The 15,649-nt window shown below is 36.8% G+C and overlaps 1 protein-coding gene across 2 annotated transcripts in view; it reads left to right on the top strand.

The window, feature by feature from the left end:
- Positions 1–15,649, top strand: part of tep1 (telomerase-associated protein 1) — a 35,161-nt gene extending 19,512 nt beyond the window's left edge. For both annotated transcript variants that reach the window (XM_015041776.1, XM_015041775.1), the window contains exons 30-56: positions 742–875; positions 959–1,047; positions 1,134–1,248; positions 2,452–2,478; positions 2,577–2,787; positions 2,942–3,062; positions 3,495–3,619; positions 3,717–3,816; positions 4,110–4,265; positions 5,292–5,507; positions 5,802–5,858; positions 6,930–7,065; positions 7,668–7,919; positions 8,545–8,696; positions 8,804–8,911; positions 9,787–9,891; positions 10,008–10,137; positions 10,233–10,318; positions 11,208–11,334; positions 11,416–11,546; positions 11,692–11,816; positions 12,171–12,314; positions 12,426–12,525; positions 13,187–13,364; positions 13,550–13,632; positions 14,288–14,392; positions 14,512–15,649. In XM_015041776.1, the coding sequence (XP_014897262.1) occupies positions 742–875; positions 959–1,047; positions 1,134–1,248; positions 2,452–2,478; positions 2,577–2,787; positions 2,942–3,062; positions 3,495–3,619; positions 3,717–3,816; positions 4,110–4,265; positions 5,292–5,507; positions 5,802–5,858; positions 6,930–7,065; positions 7,668–7,919; positions 8,545–8,696; positions 8,804–8,911; positions 9,787–9,891; positions 10,008–10,137; positions 10,233–10,318; positions 11,208–11,334; positions 11,416–11,546; positions 11,692–11,816; positions 12,171–12,314; positions 12,426–12,525; positions 13,187–13,364; positions 13,550–13,632; positions 14,288–14,392; positions 14,512–14,631 (3,433 nt within the window). In that variant the 3' untranslated portion in view covers positions 14,632–15,649. The remainder of the gene's footprint in view (positions 1–741; positions 876–958; positions 1,048–1,133; positions 1,249–2,451; positions 2,479–2,576; positions 2,788–2,941; positions 3,063–3,494; positions 3,620–3,716; positions 3,817–4,109; positions 4,266–5,291; positions 5,508–5,801; positions 5,859–6,929; positions 7,066–7,667; positions 7,920–8,544; positions 8,697–8,803; positions 8,912–9,786; positions 9,892–10,007; positions 10,138–10,232; positions 10,319–11,207; positions 11,335–11,415; positions 11,547–11,691; positions 11,817–12,170; positions 12,315–12,425; positions 12,526–13,186; positions 13,365–13,549; positions 13,633–14,287; positions 14,393–14,511) is intronic.

The following is a 15,649-nucleotide window of genomic DNA, read 5'->3' as shown; positions in this document are numbered from 1 at the left end:
TATTTTAAAATATAAAGGTAAATAAAAATGTTAATCAGTTTTCAAAGGCCACAAAGAATTAAACTAATAGTGCAGGGAATATTGCTAAATTATATAATATTACATACGTTTCGAACTTCTTTATTGTGTAAAAGAGTGAATGTCCTATTGACATTTCACAAAGGGAAATGTGATAAATCTAAAAATTTATGTTAACTAAAAAGCCTTAACAGATTTACTAAAGGAGGTATTATAAAAACAAAGGGTAAAACTAAATTTGTTCTTAGTGTTATAAAATAAAAACGTAAATTAAGAAAATTTATTAATTTATTTATTTTTCCAAATAATGGTTCCTAATTTTTTTTTTTAGGTAATTTGTTAATATGACCAGAACTTCTTGGATCTTTTAGTTAGTAATCCATGAGCTCCATTTGGCCTGGTGTATAAATGCAATGTGACTATTCTTCCTTTATCTCCTTTATAAAGACTGGAGAACATAAAATTCACATGAGATCAATCAGTTTTGATCTTTATTGATCAGAGAAGCTTCAAGAACATTTCTGACCTGAATATGCCTAAATATGCAATCAGAGCAATAATTCTGGTATTTTCACATCTTGACCTTTTATCAAAATTATTATTTAAATGGTTTTTGTGATAAATCCTTTGCTAAATATTTATAGATTTCGTTTTTTAGGATGCATTGGCATTTCGGACGCTGTAAGGTTGTGTTTTTCTCTCTGTTTGGACCTTTTCCTGCAGCCTGACCGGTCCGTCTCATTGCCAAAACACCGACGACGTTTTGGCTCTAAGCAACCCGGAGGTGAAAAGAGGCTTTGAGGGATTTTTTCTCCCAACAGAAACAGAAAGATACAGAGCTCACTTCGTTCTGGCAGGTAAAGCAAACCCCATCATTCCTTAAATACCATTTTTTTTAAATTTTATTCTGTAATAAGCTCTAATGTTTCTAATCGAACAGGTTATCTGTGGGCGACGGCTGACCCTGAGGGAAACGACACTTTCCTTCACTCTGAGGCCGACACACTCATGCATCTGCCATCAAGCTTGGTTTGTTTATATTTATTTATATGCATAACTCCTGTTCAAAGAAAAAGCATTTTAACTCCCTGTTGCCTTCGTTTGGACTCGTACAGATTCAGATTGGACAGCAGAGGGCTCTTGATTCCCTTCTCTCCAATTATTATTTCCTGCATGCGAACGTGAGCCACGGCCTCCTTCACCACCTGCTGGAGACGTACGACTTGCACGGTGAGCATGAATGAAGATAAAGATAAATGATCATTAAAGGGGACCCGTTATGCAGAATTCACTTTTTCAGTTTTTGTACTTGAATTGGAGTTTCAGCTGACTCTAAAAACAACCCAAACACTTTGTGTTCTTTCACATCAGCACAGTTTAGTCAAACTCTAGTTTGATTTATTAGAAAGTCCGGTTTGTTTGGGGAGGTGTGAATGTGTGATTGGAAAACAGCAAACTCTGGTTTGCTTATAAACCTCAGTCTCAGTTCGGTTAAGTGAATTCTGGTGCAGTTTGAAACCACATGTGAACGCCAAGTGGACCGGAGACTGCTCCAAAAGCAGGAAGTGGACTACAGCGTGGGGAATTCTGGGTAAAACAACCTAAACCAATATGAGAATCTGTTGCTAGAAGGAGAAATGGCTTGTGGTATTTTACCAAAGACAAAAAAGAAATCCTATTGACGCTACTTCATTTATTCACCTTTTGTGACGAAGGAAGTTGTGCTTTTCTGAGCTTTAATATTGTTTCCTTCAATGGTTCTTGGTTCAGCGCCACCACAGGCGAGGAGGGGAACAGGTTTTATCAGTTAGTTTGGTTCATTTGACAGTGCAGTGTGAAAGTGAACCACAGTAGCTGAAAATGTAACAAGCGTTGCAACTTTGTTCCCAAATCTAACCGATTCTGCAGAATTATCAACCATGAAAACACCCTAAAAAAAAAAACAAAAGATACAGCCTTGTTTTGGTATTAAGTTAATGTTTTTTAGTGTCTGGAAAATGAGCTGTTTAAAAACCTTCAGAATGTAACGTCACAAATCAGCAGGTACAGTCTGTTACCTAGCAACCCTGTCTGAGCTCCAGCAGGTTTGGTCAGCTGGTTTTATCACTGTATGTGATGTACAATGGCTGCTGGAAAAGACAAATTCTTTGTTGTTGACTTACCACCCAGAAACCATTTGCCGTTTTCTTTATTGTTATGTGGGAGGCTCCAGTTCTGCTTTTCAAAGCTTTGCAGTTTTATAATTTAGCATCTTTTTGCAGCCATTTTCACGCTTTAGTATAAAAGTATAAACTAACCTGTTCAAGGAAGCATAATGGGTCACTTTTAAGATTTGTTAATGTGGTTTAAGAATCAGATTTGTGTTTTTTTTTTTTTTTTTTGGTTTTTTTTTGATGTTTGGTCTTTTTCTCTGAAATGTTGCTTTCTCTTTAGATAAGCAGCCCAAAAATACACCTCACTGTAAGTCTGTTAAGAAACACTGTTAAATATTTTCACCATGAGTTATAACGTTTAGTTCCCGAAACATTTCATTGCTCATGTCACCTTTGGTCAATCAGCTGACCTGGATGAACATCTGGACGACTGTCGTGGTTTCCTTAGGCGCCACACCTCAACGCTCTCCCCATGGCCGGCGCTTTTCGTCCAGCAGGCGCTTAACGAGCCTCTGGAAACATCAGCTCACATCTGGGCTGCAGGCCTGCAGGGGAGACGGGGAGTCCGGGTGATCGAGTGTCTGAACAGCAGCGAAGGCAGCGCTCCAGAGATGAGGTAAACTTTATGGTTGCAGTTAGAGATGTGTTCGCCTCAGTGCAACCAGCTTATAATTAAAAACTAAAGTCTCCAAGCAGCATCAGTTTTTATTAGATTATTTAAAGAACATATGAGGTTTTTGTAAAGATTTAGTTTTTTTGTTTGACCTCAGTGCGCTGGTGTCAACCTTCTCCTCCGAACCAACCTGTGTGGTTCTGAGTCCGGACAAACAGCTGGTTGTGGTTGGTACCGGACAAGGAACGCTGCACTTTGTCAACACACAGACTGGACAGGTACTGAGATTATATTCAGATTTTTATCTCTGCTATTACCCCTGAACAAACTTCCAGAAAACTGCAGAACAGCTGAAACCCTGAATTCCTTTAAATCAAGACAAAAACCCACTTGTTTAGTTTCTTTTTAACCATAGTAGATGAAACATTGACCAACATATTTGATTTTTGTGATTTTGGTGACTCACTCATAAAAATGTAATGTTTGTTCAGTTATTGACTGTATGATGTTTCCTTTAAGACTTAATGTGTTTTTATTATGTAAATCGCCTCGACCCGCCTTAATGCTGAAATATGCAATACAAATAAACTTGATTGACAATATTATGAGAATAAAGTCGTAACATGATGAGAAAAAAGAGTAATGAGAAATATCATCCCACCTCTTCTTTTGAGGATCATCTGTGTGGATTTATTCTGTCCTGTGAACAGGAAGTGAAGTCGCTGGTGAGCAGCTGCGACGGCGTCTCCAGCTGTGTCTTCCTGAACGACGCGTGGCTCGTTTCCACTTCCTTCGACGGGAGACTGGAGGTGTGGGACGTCCAGAACGGATGCAGGTGGGAGGAGCGCTGAGACCATTTAAATCTTTATTTTTAGTTATTATTATTATTTTATTTTATTTTTGAGTGTGTGTGTGGTTTCTTGTTGCTGCAGGACGGCTCTGGTTGACGGCCACACTAACACGATAACGGCGAGTGACATCACACCGGACAGGAAACACCTCGCCACTGTGTCCCTTGACCTCACGCTGAAAGTTCGTCTTCTCTGCGTTTAATTCAATGCTGTCATGTTTATTCATTGGTTTTAGGCAGCAACAATTAACTCAAAATAACATTAACTCAATGGTGAAAGAGCATTAGGTTCAGATTACATCTATTAAAAAGTGAGATTTTACGAGGTGGGAAAGCATTTTTATGTATCCATTTTTCTAAGAAAATTTTAAAAAACCGAAATGTGTCGAGACAGAAAAAGTTTTTACTCACATATTTGCCTACAAACAGGTCTCTAACGTTCTCCTTTTCCTGAATCAAACTTTCTCTTTCTTAGGTTTGGTCTTCTGCTAAAGCTAACGAAGTGGCCTCTCTGCCCAGCACCAGCCCCTTCAACTGTGTGACCTTTGACCCCGAGGGTCACCTGCTGGCTGCGGGTTGCTGGAATGGAAACGTTATCGTGTGGAATTGGCTGCAGAATAAAATAGAAACTGTAAGTTTTATATTGACAGCAGAGCTGCAAATGGTTTAAGATCCAAGTTGTTTTTGATGTTTAATGGGTAAATATTGAGATTTTCTCATTTTTCCAGTATTTAAAAGTTTTTATTCAATAGATTGTTGCTTAAAAATGTATAAATGATGTTGTGATCAAATTGTTTTGATGCTTTTATAATATATTCAGGTTTTGTACTGGTGCTTGAAATCCTTGAAAATGCTTACATTTCAATTAGATGTTTTCAAGGTTCAAAAATGCTTGATTTTTGTATCAATTCTTGATATTCAAACTGAAATAAGATTAAATCTAAGATGTGATTAAAAGCCTAAATTTGGAAAAAATGATTTATATTTGAAACCAAATATTTTCAGTGTTTTTTTCTCACTGCCTGAAGTTAAATCAGACTAAAACTTTTCTTGTTTGATGTCGGATAGAATTAGTAAAATAATTTGCATTTGCTAAATTCCAGAAAACTTAGAAAAATTTTTAGATTTATGTTTCATAACTATTTTGTTAATTGTGTTTAAACATTTAATTTGAGCAGGAAGGCCATTCACCTCAACAAGATTTGCTTGGATTGTTTCAATGTAATGAGTATTTATGATTACTGATGGCTCAATTATACATTGATAATTGTAATTGACGTTAATAACAATGTTATTAAATTGGAGGACTTTTCTTCTTAATCCAATTAGTGTTTTGTTTTCAGGTCAGTCAGGTGTTTTCTGTGTGTGAGAGAAACATTTCAAAACATAAAATTTGGTTATATTTTAGCTTAAAGTAATAAATTATCAGATATAACGGTGAATTGAAACTGACTTTTTTTAGTTGGTTTGTGTTGTTTTTCTCTCCAAGTTGTGCTTGAAAATGTTTGGAAAATTGTTTTAATTTTATTGAAGGAAAAGTGAATCAAGAACTGTTCAAACATACAAAAATGTGAATCTCTTTTAGATATTTATAATTTTAGGATAAACCAGAAAGTCGGACTAAAACGTAGCGATATATTTTGCGTTTGTCCCTCAGTCGCTGCGCGGTCACCGGCGGTCGGTGCGCAGCCTCTGCTTCTCGCCGTCCTCCTCCTCCATGCTCTGCTCCGGCTGCGTGTCCGGCCAGGTGAGGCTCTGGTCGGTGTCCACCTCCACCTGCGTGGGCGTCTTCCAGGCTCACAGCGGCGCCGCGGAGACGCTCGCCTTCCTGGAGGACGGCGCCATGCTGCTGAGCGCCGGCTCCGATCACGCGGTGAGGCACTCGGGTTCAGTTTGTTGACGAAAGATGAATGCAAACTTTTAAAACTGCAATGAAATGACAGAGTATTATGGCCACACTAAGAAAATAAAATTATGAGAATAAAGTCATAATATTTTGACTTTATTTTCAAAATATTACATATTCTCATATTATTATGGCTTTTGTATTACTGTCAATTTATTCTTGTACAAGTTTAGTCTCATAATTTAATTTTTCTTAGTGTGGCCCTAATACTCCATAATACATTGAAACATTAATGAAAGTCTCTCTTTGTTTGTGAAACAGCTCCACCTCTGGTCAGGAGGACTTGGCCGCTCAGTCATTGCTTTAAAAAGTGATGAAGTAAGCTCCTATTTTTACATAAATAATAATTTAAGTTGCAACTACTGTATTATACATTGAATGTGTTTATAAAAATCCAAAATAGAAGACAAAAATCTAACACTATCTGCAACCGTAGCAATCTAAGAAGCCATTTTTCCCCTTAGTCCGGCAAAATAAAACTCCTTTAGAGTCGCAACTGTTACATGAAGATTTGGTTTAAAAAAAAACAACTCTTTTTTTAAATAAATCTTTACTGGAGAAAATGAGTTTTATTTGAAGAAACACAATTTTATTTATGTTTTTGCAAGAAAAATAAATCTAAAGAATATAATTTCCACTTTTAGTGTCATGCTGCTGAAGTGTTCCAAATAAACATGAAACCTCAATCAATCAATCAAATTTTATTTGTATAGCACATTTCAGCAGCAAGGCATTTCAAAGTGCTTTGCATAATTAAAACAAAAACAGCATGTGAGAAAGAGATTTAAAAAAACATCATTAAAACACAAACAGTGAGAGAGAGAAATAAAAAGCTGTCTCCAACCCTTTTGACTTTAGTCAAAACGCCGTTTGACAAGGACTTTAACCTCTCGGAAACGGTGAGAAAGAGAAATAAAAAAAGTAATAAATAGATAAAGAGAAAAGATAAAAACATCAAAAACATTGAAGACATCAAAACCCGCAGTCTAACCCTAATTTAGCCATAAGCAACTCTAAACAGGTGGGTTTTAAGTTGAGATTTAAAGGCGCCCAGTGTTTCAGCTGTTTTACAGTTTTCTGAAAGTTTGTTCCAAATTTGTGGTGCATAGAAACTGAATGCTGCTTCTCCTCGTTTGGTTCTGGTTCTGGGGATGCAGAGCAGACCAGAACATGAAAAACATTTTTTTAATATATCTTTATTTAACAACATACTCGGTCTCTTATCTTTTATAACTAAAGTTTTAAAGCGGTGTTGTGTTTGCAGACTCCTGCACTAGTTGATTTATTTAGTGTTTGGATTACAGATAAAGTCAGTTTGTTACATTTTAACATTTCAAAATAGCAGTTTACCTTCTTTCTTTTCAAATTATTATTATATTTTATTTCAAGAGTGAGTTGGAGCCTCCTCAGAAGAAGCCTAGATGTGTAACATCGGATCCAGCCGCGCTCTGCGTGGCGGTGAGCGGCGACTACGCTGCTGTGGGTTACCATGGTGATGGCATCAAACTCTTCAGGACCGATTCAGGTGAGTTTTAGTTTAACAGACGAGTAAATGGTTTACCTAAGAGGGGAGAAAATTTGATTTTTAATTTCAAAACATGACTTGTTTTAACTAAATCGGATTCAGTCTTAATAGCGCACTGTAAAATGTCCGGTTAAAACTGGTTATGTGAAAGTAAAACGTGGTTTGTATAATTAAATCGCTGAAAGTTATTTAAAATAAATGTTTATCAAAAATAACTCAATAGCATACTGTAAAGTGATCTGTTAACTATGTAAATGTAAGTGGAATGTGGTTTATAGAATTAAATTACTATTAAAAAATATTAAAAGAAATGTCAAGTATCTAATTTTTAAAAAAGTATCTTGATGGCAAATCGTGAAATGGCATTTTAAAACTGTTTTTAAAGTTAAACTTGGTTTGTAGAATTAAATTTCTGAAAATTATGTAAAATAAACAGTGAAAAAAAAGATAAAAAAAACGATCTCTTAAAACTAAAAGTAAAACTTAGTTTTAATAAAAAATAAAGGCCCAATCACTCAGATGAGTGATTTAAATCATTCATCTGTGTAATTTCAGCATAAACTGATGAAATGTATTATATAAAGACTCTGTCGTCGTTGCAGGTGAAAAGATTTGGGCCTCCACGGATCTCGGGGTGTCCGTGAACTGCCTGCTGTGGGTTCCTGAGGACCCGGAGCAGAGCGGGCCGGAGCTGCTGGTTTCTGGAGGAAGCGACAAACATTTGAGGCTGTGGAGGAAAAACGAAGGAGAGGAGGGAGTTATTGAAGGGCTGAAACAGCTGAGGACGATCGGGATGCAAACCGGCAGCATCCTGGTGATGAGGCAGAACTCCACGGTTCTGGCTTCAGCTTCAGGTAAAACACATAGAAACACTTTTATTTTCATTTGACTTATGAGTGATTTCTACTTAAAATCAGTTAATATCAGTGGAAAAAATGTGTTTGGTTCCTGTGAGTCTGATGTAGGCGATTATGACGGCTGCTCAGGGCTTCATGGTTTTAGGGGCGACATGAAAAGTCAAAACAAAAATAAAGGAAAAATTATGTGAGCTGGGCCTCAAATTACTTTTTTTCAATTAATACATTTTATTTTAATTAAATTAAAGGGATGTTTCACTGCACTGCAAAAACACAAAATCTTACCAAGAATTTATGGTTTAGTTTCCAGTTCAGATATTTTAGTACATGTGAAGTAAGACAAAACTAACTTAAAAGCAACTTTTAAACAAGATATATGAGCTAGTTATTATAATTAGTTGAACCGATTTAATTTTGAGATTAATTCTAGAAATTTTGTGCAGACATTGGGTCATGTCTGCACGTTTGCAGTTAACAACTCAGCAACTTTCCGACTATATTTAGCGACATTTCACGGTAAAAAAAGAATGGAATCGACCAAAATCCTTTTCAAGATCGGCGATCGGCCAGAAAACTGCAGTCGGTGCATCACTGATTATAATTTCACCGTTTCCCGAAACAGATGATTTCAGCATCGCGCTGACGCCTCTGAAGGATCTGACCGACGCCTCCACGCCGAAGCCGAAGGCTTTGCTGCGCGGCCACCAGGGAGGAATCACCTGCCTGGCGTTCAGTCCTGACGGGTCGCGGCTGCTGTCAGGTGGAAAAGATCAGGTGACCTCTTCAGCTCGTTTAGTGGGCCGGCCTCCATTTCACACATTGTCGTGTCTGCTGTTCGGTTTGAAAGCAGTGTTTCGGATGACGCCTGTGTTTGTTTTCAGGCTTTGATGGTTTGGAGCGCCGACCCAAATCAAGGAGCTCTGCTGAAATTGTTCCCCAACGCTCACAGAGACTGGATCACCGGCTGCGCCTGGACTCCCGACTGCGCTGTCAGTTCACCTCCGCTCCAAATGACCTTATGTGGAAAACTGTTTGACGTATCAGGGCCATTCTGAACAGAAGACAAAAAAAAAGAGTAGTAAAAAATTTTGAGATTAATTCTAGAAATTTTGTAGGATAAACTCAAAAATGTTCAGATAAAGTTCAGAAATTTTCTAGAGAAAACGGGAGAATTTCTGAGTTTGAAAAGTAAAAAAAATAGCTGAGGACAACAGAAAGTTCAAGAACGATCTCAGAAATTTTCTGGAACATTTTTTTAAAAGTCTCTAGAGAAAACAGGGAAACTTGAGTTTGATATTTGAAAAAATGCTACCAAAAGCACAGAAAATTTTAGATTAATCTCAGAAAATACTGAAAAAATTTGTTAATTTCCGAGTTTCAATATTTGAAAATTTTCAAGAAAAAAACGTAAACATTTTTGAGAAAGAAAAACTGGAAAATTTCTTTGTTTGAAAAGTTGAGCATTTTTTACTGTTGAAACAGAAATTTCCATGTTTTTTTTTTTTTTTTTTTTTTTTTTTTTCAAAAAAACTTCTGGAATTTACCTAAAATTTGTGAGATTTTTTTCATGCAAACCATTGTCTTTTCAAACTTTTCATAAAAAAAAAGGTTTTGGTTAAAAAATGTTTTTCATCCAGAAATTTTACTCAAGAGTAGAGATGCTTCATATAAAAAAAAAATTACTCAACTAAAAGTAGAAAGTACAGCGTCGTAAAAATACTCAGTGAAATAACTTTTTTTTCCCTTCAAAATTACTCAAGTAAATGTAACTGGTTGCTACAAACTCGATTTATATCTCACCTGGACATTAAAAGAACTCCTTACATTTAGTGTTTCCTCTTGGTTTTCTCGTGTTTTCTTCTAGATAAGCTCATCAAATGACGGGAGGCTTTGTTTTTGGGACCTGGAAGTCGGTTCGCATCTCAAAGAAATCTCCTGGAGGAATCCGCTCACCTCCGTCTGCTGCCTGGTGAGCGAATTACAGACTCAGTTTATAATTTAGCATGTTGATGAAGCACATACATGGCTTATTGGTTCTGTTATTTTGCCAAGTTTGTCTTTAAGTCTTGGTGCTTCTGTGTGCAGGGTCGGCATGTGATCGCTGGCTCTTCGGAGGGGGCGCTGCATGTTTGGGATTGGGAGAAAAACACTGAAATCTGCCACATTTCTGCCCACAAGCAGCGCATAAACCACTGCTCTCTGCTCCCAAACGCTGGTACTGAAACTAAGCTAAACTCCTCGAGTCCTGTTTCTCATATCCAGACAAAAATGGTGCCGATATTTTTGCCTTTTCTGAAATTTCGTCTCTAGACAAGGAGAAGGAAACGGAACCAGAAGAGCTGACTGTTTTCACCGCTTCAGACGACGGCACAGTGCAGCTCTGGAAACCTCTGCAGGTATTTCACAGCAGTTGAAACCCGCCCACTTCATTAAATTCAACTTTTAATGTCCAAATATGTTTGATGTGTGTGATGCTGGCTGTTTTCATATTGACCCGAATTCATGTAAATACAGGACCAGTATCACCAACATCAATACCAATATTTTTATTATTTAGGTTTGAGGTAACATCAAACTTCTCACCTTTTTAAATGTTTTTATTGTTTGAATTATTTTGTTTAAACTTCAGATGGAATTTGGCCAAATTTATAGGTGTCTACAGAAATACTTTAGGAACCTTATCAACAGAAAAAATAGAAAAACAAAACTAATATATGTGTTGTTTTTTTGTTAATAAAGTGAAAAGAAATAAAAACAAAATCTCTTTACTAAAACTTGGTGGAATCAGCTAACCCACCCACTCACTCGCTCTTTGGTTACCTAGCAACCCACTCATTCTTTGGTTGCCTAGCAACGACCTGTTGAGTAACTGGGCTGTAGCAGTTTATAGTTTCGCCACTGCGCCTCATAACTGCTTAAAAATAATTTAAAAAACAGCATGGAGTGGAAACTGTGCTTAGGGTCACATCCCCAATTTGGCAGCATTTCAGATATTTAAAACAAAAAATCTGGTCAATATTTATTGATATCGACTGATATGAAACTGTTATGAATTTATATTGTGATGGTTTTTCAGCCATATTCTCCTGCCCTACTTTTGAGGTAGCGTTGAGAAGCTACGATACAAAAGTAAAATAAAATGTTTAGACGGAGACTGAAACTAAAGTACTGATCTTATCAATATTATCGATGCTTTTTAATCAACCTGCCCGTTTCTAACATCTACTCTCCAGCTTTCAGCTGATTCAGACATTTTCTCAGGTTTAATCCTGTTCCTTCCTCCAGGTTGAACACTTCAGCACCTTCCTGGGTCACAGCGGTGCCGTTCACGGCGTCGCCCAGAAAGGAAAAGTCCCAGAATTCCTCACTGTGTCTGAAGACGGTTCCCTGAGATGCTGGGCCTGGAGAACTGGTACATCTCTTCACCGTGCAGCTGCTGGATTTAAACTATCACTCTGATAGTTAACGAGTATTTTCCGTCGCTTGTGCACAGACACTTCTGCGTACCGGAAAGGCCCCATCTCGGCGCTGTGCTTCTCTCAGACTGCCGACTTTATGCTTGCTGGCTACGAGTCCGGTCTGCTGGAGCTGTGGAAGCAGAACTCAGTGGTTGACCACAAGCAGGTAAATCCAACCCAGGTGTTTACGTTGGTTCTCGCAAGAGAGAAATTTAATCCAGAGCCAGAATTCACTTGAATTTGTATATTTATAAATGTGCAGCCTTTCATTTCATTGCTTCTTTCTGTGATTGTGTCTGTTTTGGTTGCAGGCGTCGGACGGCCCGATCGCGGCTGCCTGTTGGATGCCTGATGACCAGTTCGCCGTCTCCTACATGAACATCATGGTTGTTGATGTGTGGAAGCTGGTGTGGAACCAACAACACACCAAAGTCAGGTAAAAAGATAAAAAAAAATAAAAATTAAGCCAGTACTCTCCTTCTACAGCCAGGAATGAAGTGAAATAGTTTTCTTCATGATCCCATAAAGCTTCAAAATTAAAATGGTTAATGATTTATTTGATCATTTTGGAAGATAAGGAAGTAGCTCAGTTATGCTAGCTTGACTTTGACAACCTTAACATGTAGATGTGCTGCAGAATTTGTTGCTGAATCGAATAATTTTGTCAGAAACTATTCTGACCAAAGTAATCAATGAAAGTCTTTAATTGATGACTCGGTGAGTTGGTGCGTTTAAACCAAGCAGTAAATCCTCGTCTCTAAAAAGTTTGTATTTCTTGTGCTGCTTGCAGCCTGGTGAAGGTGAGGAGCTACAAAGTGAGAAACCCGATGGTTCGCCTGTTTTACTGCTCGCTGCTGATGGGCGTCACCTACCTGGGGATGCTTTGCGACGTGGCCAAAGACGAAGGCGACACGTGGAACCACCAAAACTCAAAGTTTGTTTTCTCAATCAAAAAGTTGTTCCAAAACGAAGAATTAAACATTAGTGATGGAGATAATTATCCTGTTTTACGTGCATCTTTGTTGTGCGTGTCTGTCGTTCTCAGCTGGATTCAAAGCGTCGATATTCTGAGCGTTGTTCGTAACGATGAGAAAAGTGTGTGGCTGACTGGAAGAGGCGACGGAGAAATTCATCTGGGCTTTTTTGTGAGTTTCTTTGATATATTCTGCAATAATAAAAACTACATTGAACAGCAGCATCAGTGAAGAAGACAAATCTCCAGCAGGATACGTTTAAACTAATCCTGTCACAATAAGCAATAAATCAATATCACATGATAAATTAAAGCAAACTTTGGATGATTTATTGTTTTTCTCTTTCTACCAAAAACTGAATAATAAGTCTTCATTGTGGTGTTTTAGTCTCAACTAGTTCTTTTTTTAAAGATAACTTTGTTTACAGAAACTTGATAATTTATTTAATTTGTTGTTTTATTTATTTAAATGTCTTTCAGCTCCAGTGTTAACTGTTCTTTAGAATTAAAGTTTGAGAATGAGTTCTTGTATTATTATGCCATGACTATCATATTAGTTGAAAACTGTCTCAAAATAACAATATTATCGCAATAATTTCTACAACAGTTTATTGTCCAGCAACATCTGTAATTATGACAGGCCTGGTTTAAAGATGTTTGGGTCGCAATCTGCAGATTCATTTCAATATATTAGAACTTAATTGAAAAGTTAATAGATTTTCAGTGATTTAATTGAAAAAAAAAATGTTTCTGCTAAAAGCAAAACAAAAAAGAAATAATATTCTGACTTGAATTATGGATGTAGTTTTGTTTCATCTTTTATTTGATTTCAGTTCGGTTTGGGCCCAGAAACTACTGTATACTCATGTTTTAGCTCTATGAGCATGAAGTTCAGCAACAGGAAGAAAGAGGAGGTAGAAAAAGAGGATAAAGAAGAGGAGGAGGTGGAGGAAGAGAAGAAAGAAGAGCAGCAAAAGGGAAGCCTGATAACCGCCATGACTGTGGATAAAGGTACCAAAAACATCAAATATTAAAAGCTTGTTTTTATAACTGTAACAAATTTCATTCAGTCAGAATAATACACCAAATCCAAAACATGGCTGACGTGGTTCAGCAGTTAGATGAGTTATAACTGTGTTTTCCTGTATTTTTTTTCACTATTTCAGGAGTTTAAATGCGATGTTTCTGTGTTTCAGAGTTTGTGGTGTGTGGAGATGATGAAGGAAACATGTGGTTCAATCAGGGTCCGGATGTTTCCTCCTGGAGTGACAGAAAACCTGTGAGATCCTCTCCAAAAAACCCTCACATCTGATGCTAAGCTACAGCCACCACAGGCCAGATATCGTGGCTGCGACACATTTTACAATTTTATATTGTAAACATAAGGAAAATGGAACTGCAGTAGCCACCATTCAACACAAGAGGGCAGCACTGAGATATTTTAGACAAAATATGGCAGAACTGAGCAAATGTACAAGAAAATGTCAAAATTTGATAACTGAGAAATTTTTGAATATTTGTAAGATTAAAATAAACTGAGAAATTTTTACTATAATCTCAAAGATTTTCTTGAAAAATATTTCAGAATTTGAGGGATTGGAAAACTGAAAATATTTGACTTTTGACACTTCAAAAGTCAAAAACTGTCGACTTTTCTAACTCAGAAATTTTGAAGTTTTTTCCCCAGAAAATTTCTGGGATTATATCTTAATTTCTGAGCTTTTTGGCCAAATTAAAGTACTTTTTTGAATCTACAGTGGCCTAATACGCCTTGTGTAACTTTGTCTGTTTTATTAATAAACTCAATTTGCAGGAAAGGAGTTGCGTAATTTTAAAGACATTTTACGTTTCCGCAAGTTTTCTTAAATGATCTTGATTGAGATCAATAATTGATAACCTTCATCCTAATGATGATGATGATATTTTCTCTTCAGGCCCATCTGGACAGGATCACTCACCTGAAACTCACCGACAGCGTCATCATCTCGGCCTCCTACGACCGAACGCTGAAGCTTTGGGACAGAAACACCAAAAAACAGGCGAGCCACGACCTTTAGGGTCAAACCTGCTCCTTCCTGAAAAACACACTCATCCATCTGTTCTGCTGGATTTAATCCTCTGTTTCTAGTAAATAATCTGTGCTCTGATTGTGTTTCAGGTGGGAATGTTTGTGTGTGGGGGCCCGGTTCTGTTTTTGGAGCTGAATCCAGGAAATCCCAGTGAGCTGGTCTGTGCTGACGGACGGGGGAAGATTTATTTCCTCTCTTGGAAAGATTAAACCTCCGAATAAATCTGCTAATAAGGCTGGGCGATTAATCAAGCTTATTGATTATTAGAATTTTTTATTTTAGGAGATTTAATTTCTGCACAATCTGGATTTTTTTCCCCACCATGGCTCAAAGTGATGTCACCATGCCCTCTTCGACAAAATATTAGGGCCACGCTACGTTTTTTTAAAATTAGTTAATTATGAGAATAAAGTCCTAATATGACAAGAATACAGTCGTATGAATATGAGAATGAAGTTGTACTATAATAAAGTGGAAGCGTTAATGTTACCAGAATAAAGTCGAAATTATTATGACAACTAATACATAAAAAAGGGATTAAATGAAGAATGTTGAGCATCTTGTGAATTTATACTTTGGTTTCAGTTTTACAAATAAGGAAATACTTTATGTTTTAATATAGTAGCATCAAATTTTTCAGCAGGTTTTTGAGCAGATTGTGCAAACACAAACTGAGTTTATTTTGAAGAAGAAACACAAACTGAGCTGCTCATGTTGGATCTTGATGCTTCTTTTCATTAAAATAACTTTTTTTTGTTGTAATATACATTTTTTTTTCCTGATAAAATTGTATTTATTCTGTTTTATTATGACTATTTTTGTAGCTAAAGAAAATTAAACCCATAGCCTGGCCCTAATACTCTGTCGTACAACGCACAGAAGGAATAATTTAAATGGAAAAAACACTTTTTAAAGTGTTTTCTATCATTTATAGTTTCATTTTTAGAAAAGAAATAAAACAAAAGATTAAAATTGGATTTGTTATGAAAAAAATTGGAGATTATCGCCCAGCCCTTGCTGCTAAAATTAGACGGTAATAAATAACCAGTCTGTTTACCAAAGATTTGTTTTTGTTTTGCAACGTGTAATACTTGAATACTTATTGCAAATTAATATAACTTCTTATATTATTCTGTGTTTACAAGGCGGGGAATCTGTTGTGCTTTATGTTGTGCCTGATGACATTTATTTTATTTATCTTCAATAAATGGGAAAAAAGATGTTAAA

The sequence above is a fragment of the Poecilia latipinna genome, unplaced genomic scaffold, assembly GCF_001443285.1.
Source record: "Poecilia latipinna isolate Pla-1442-1.1 unplaced genomic scaffold, P_latipinna-1.0 Scaffold568, whole genome shotgun sequence".
Classification (NCBI taxonomy): domain Eukaryota; kingdom Metazoa; phylum Chordata; class Actinopteri; order Cyprinodontiformes; family Poeciliidae; genus Poecilia; species Poecilia latipinna.
Note: the sequence above shows the minus strand (reverse complement) of the source record. Positions and strands in the feature narration are given on the sequence as shown.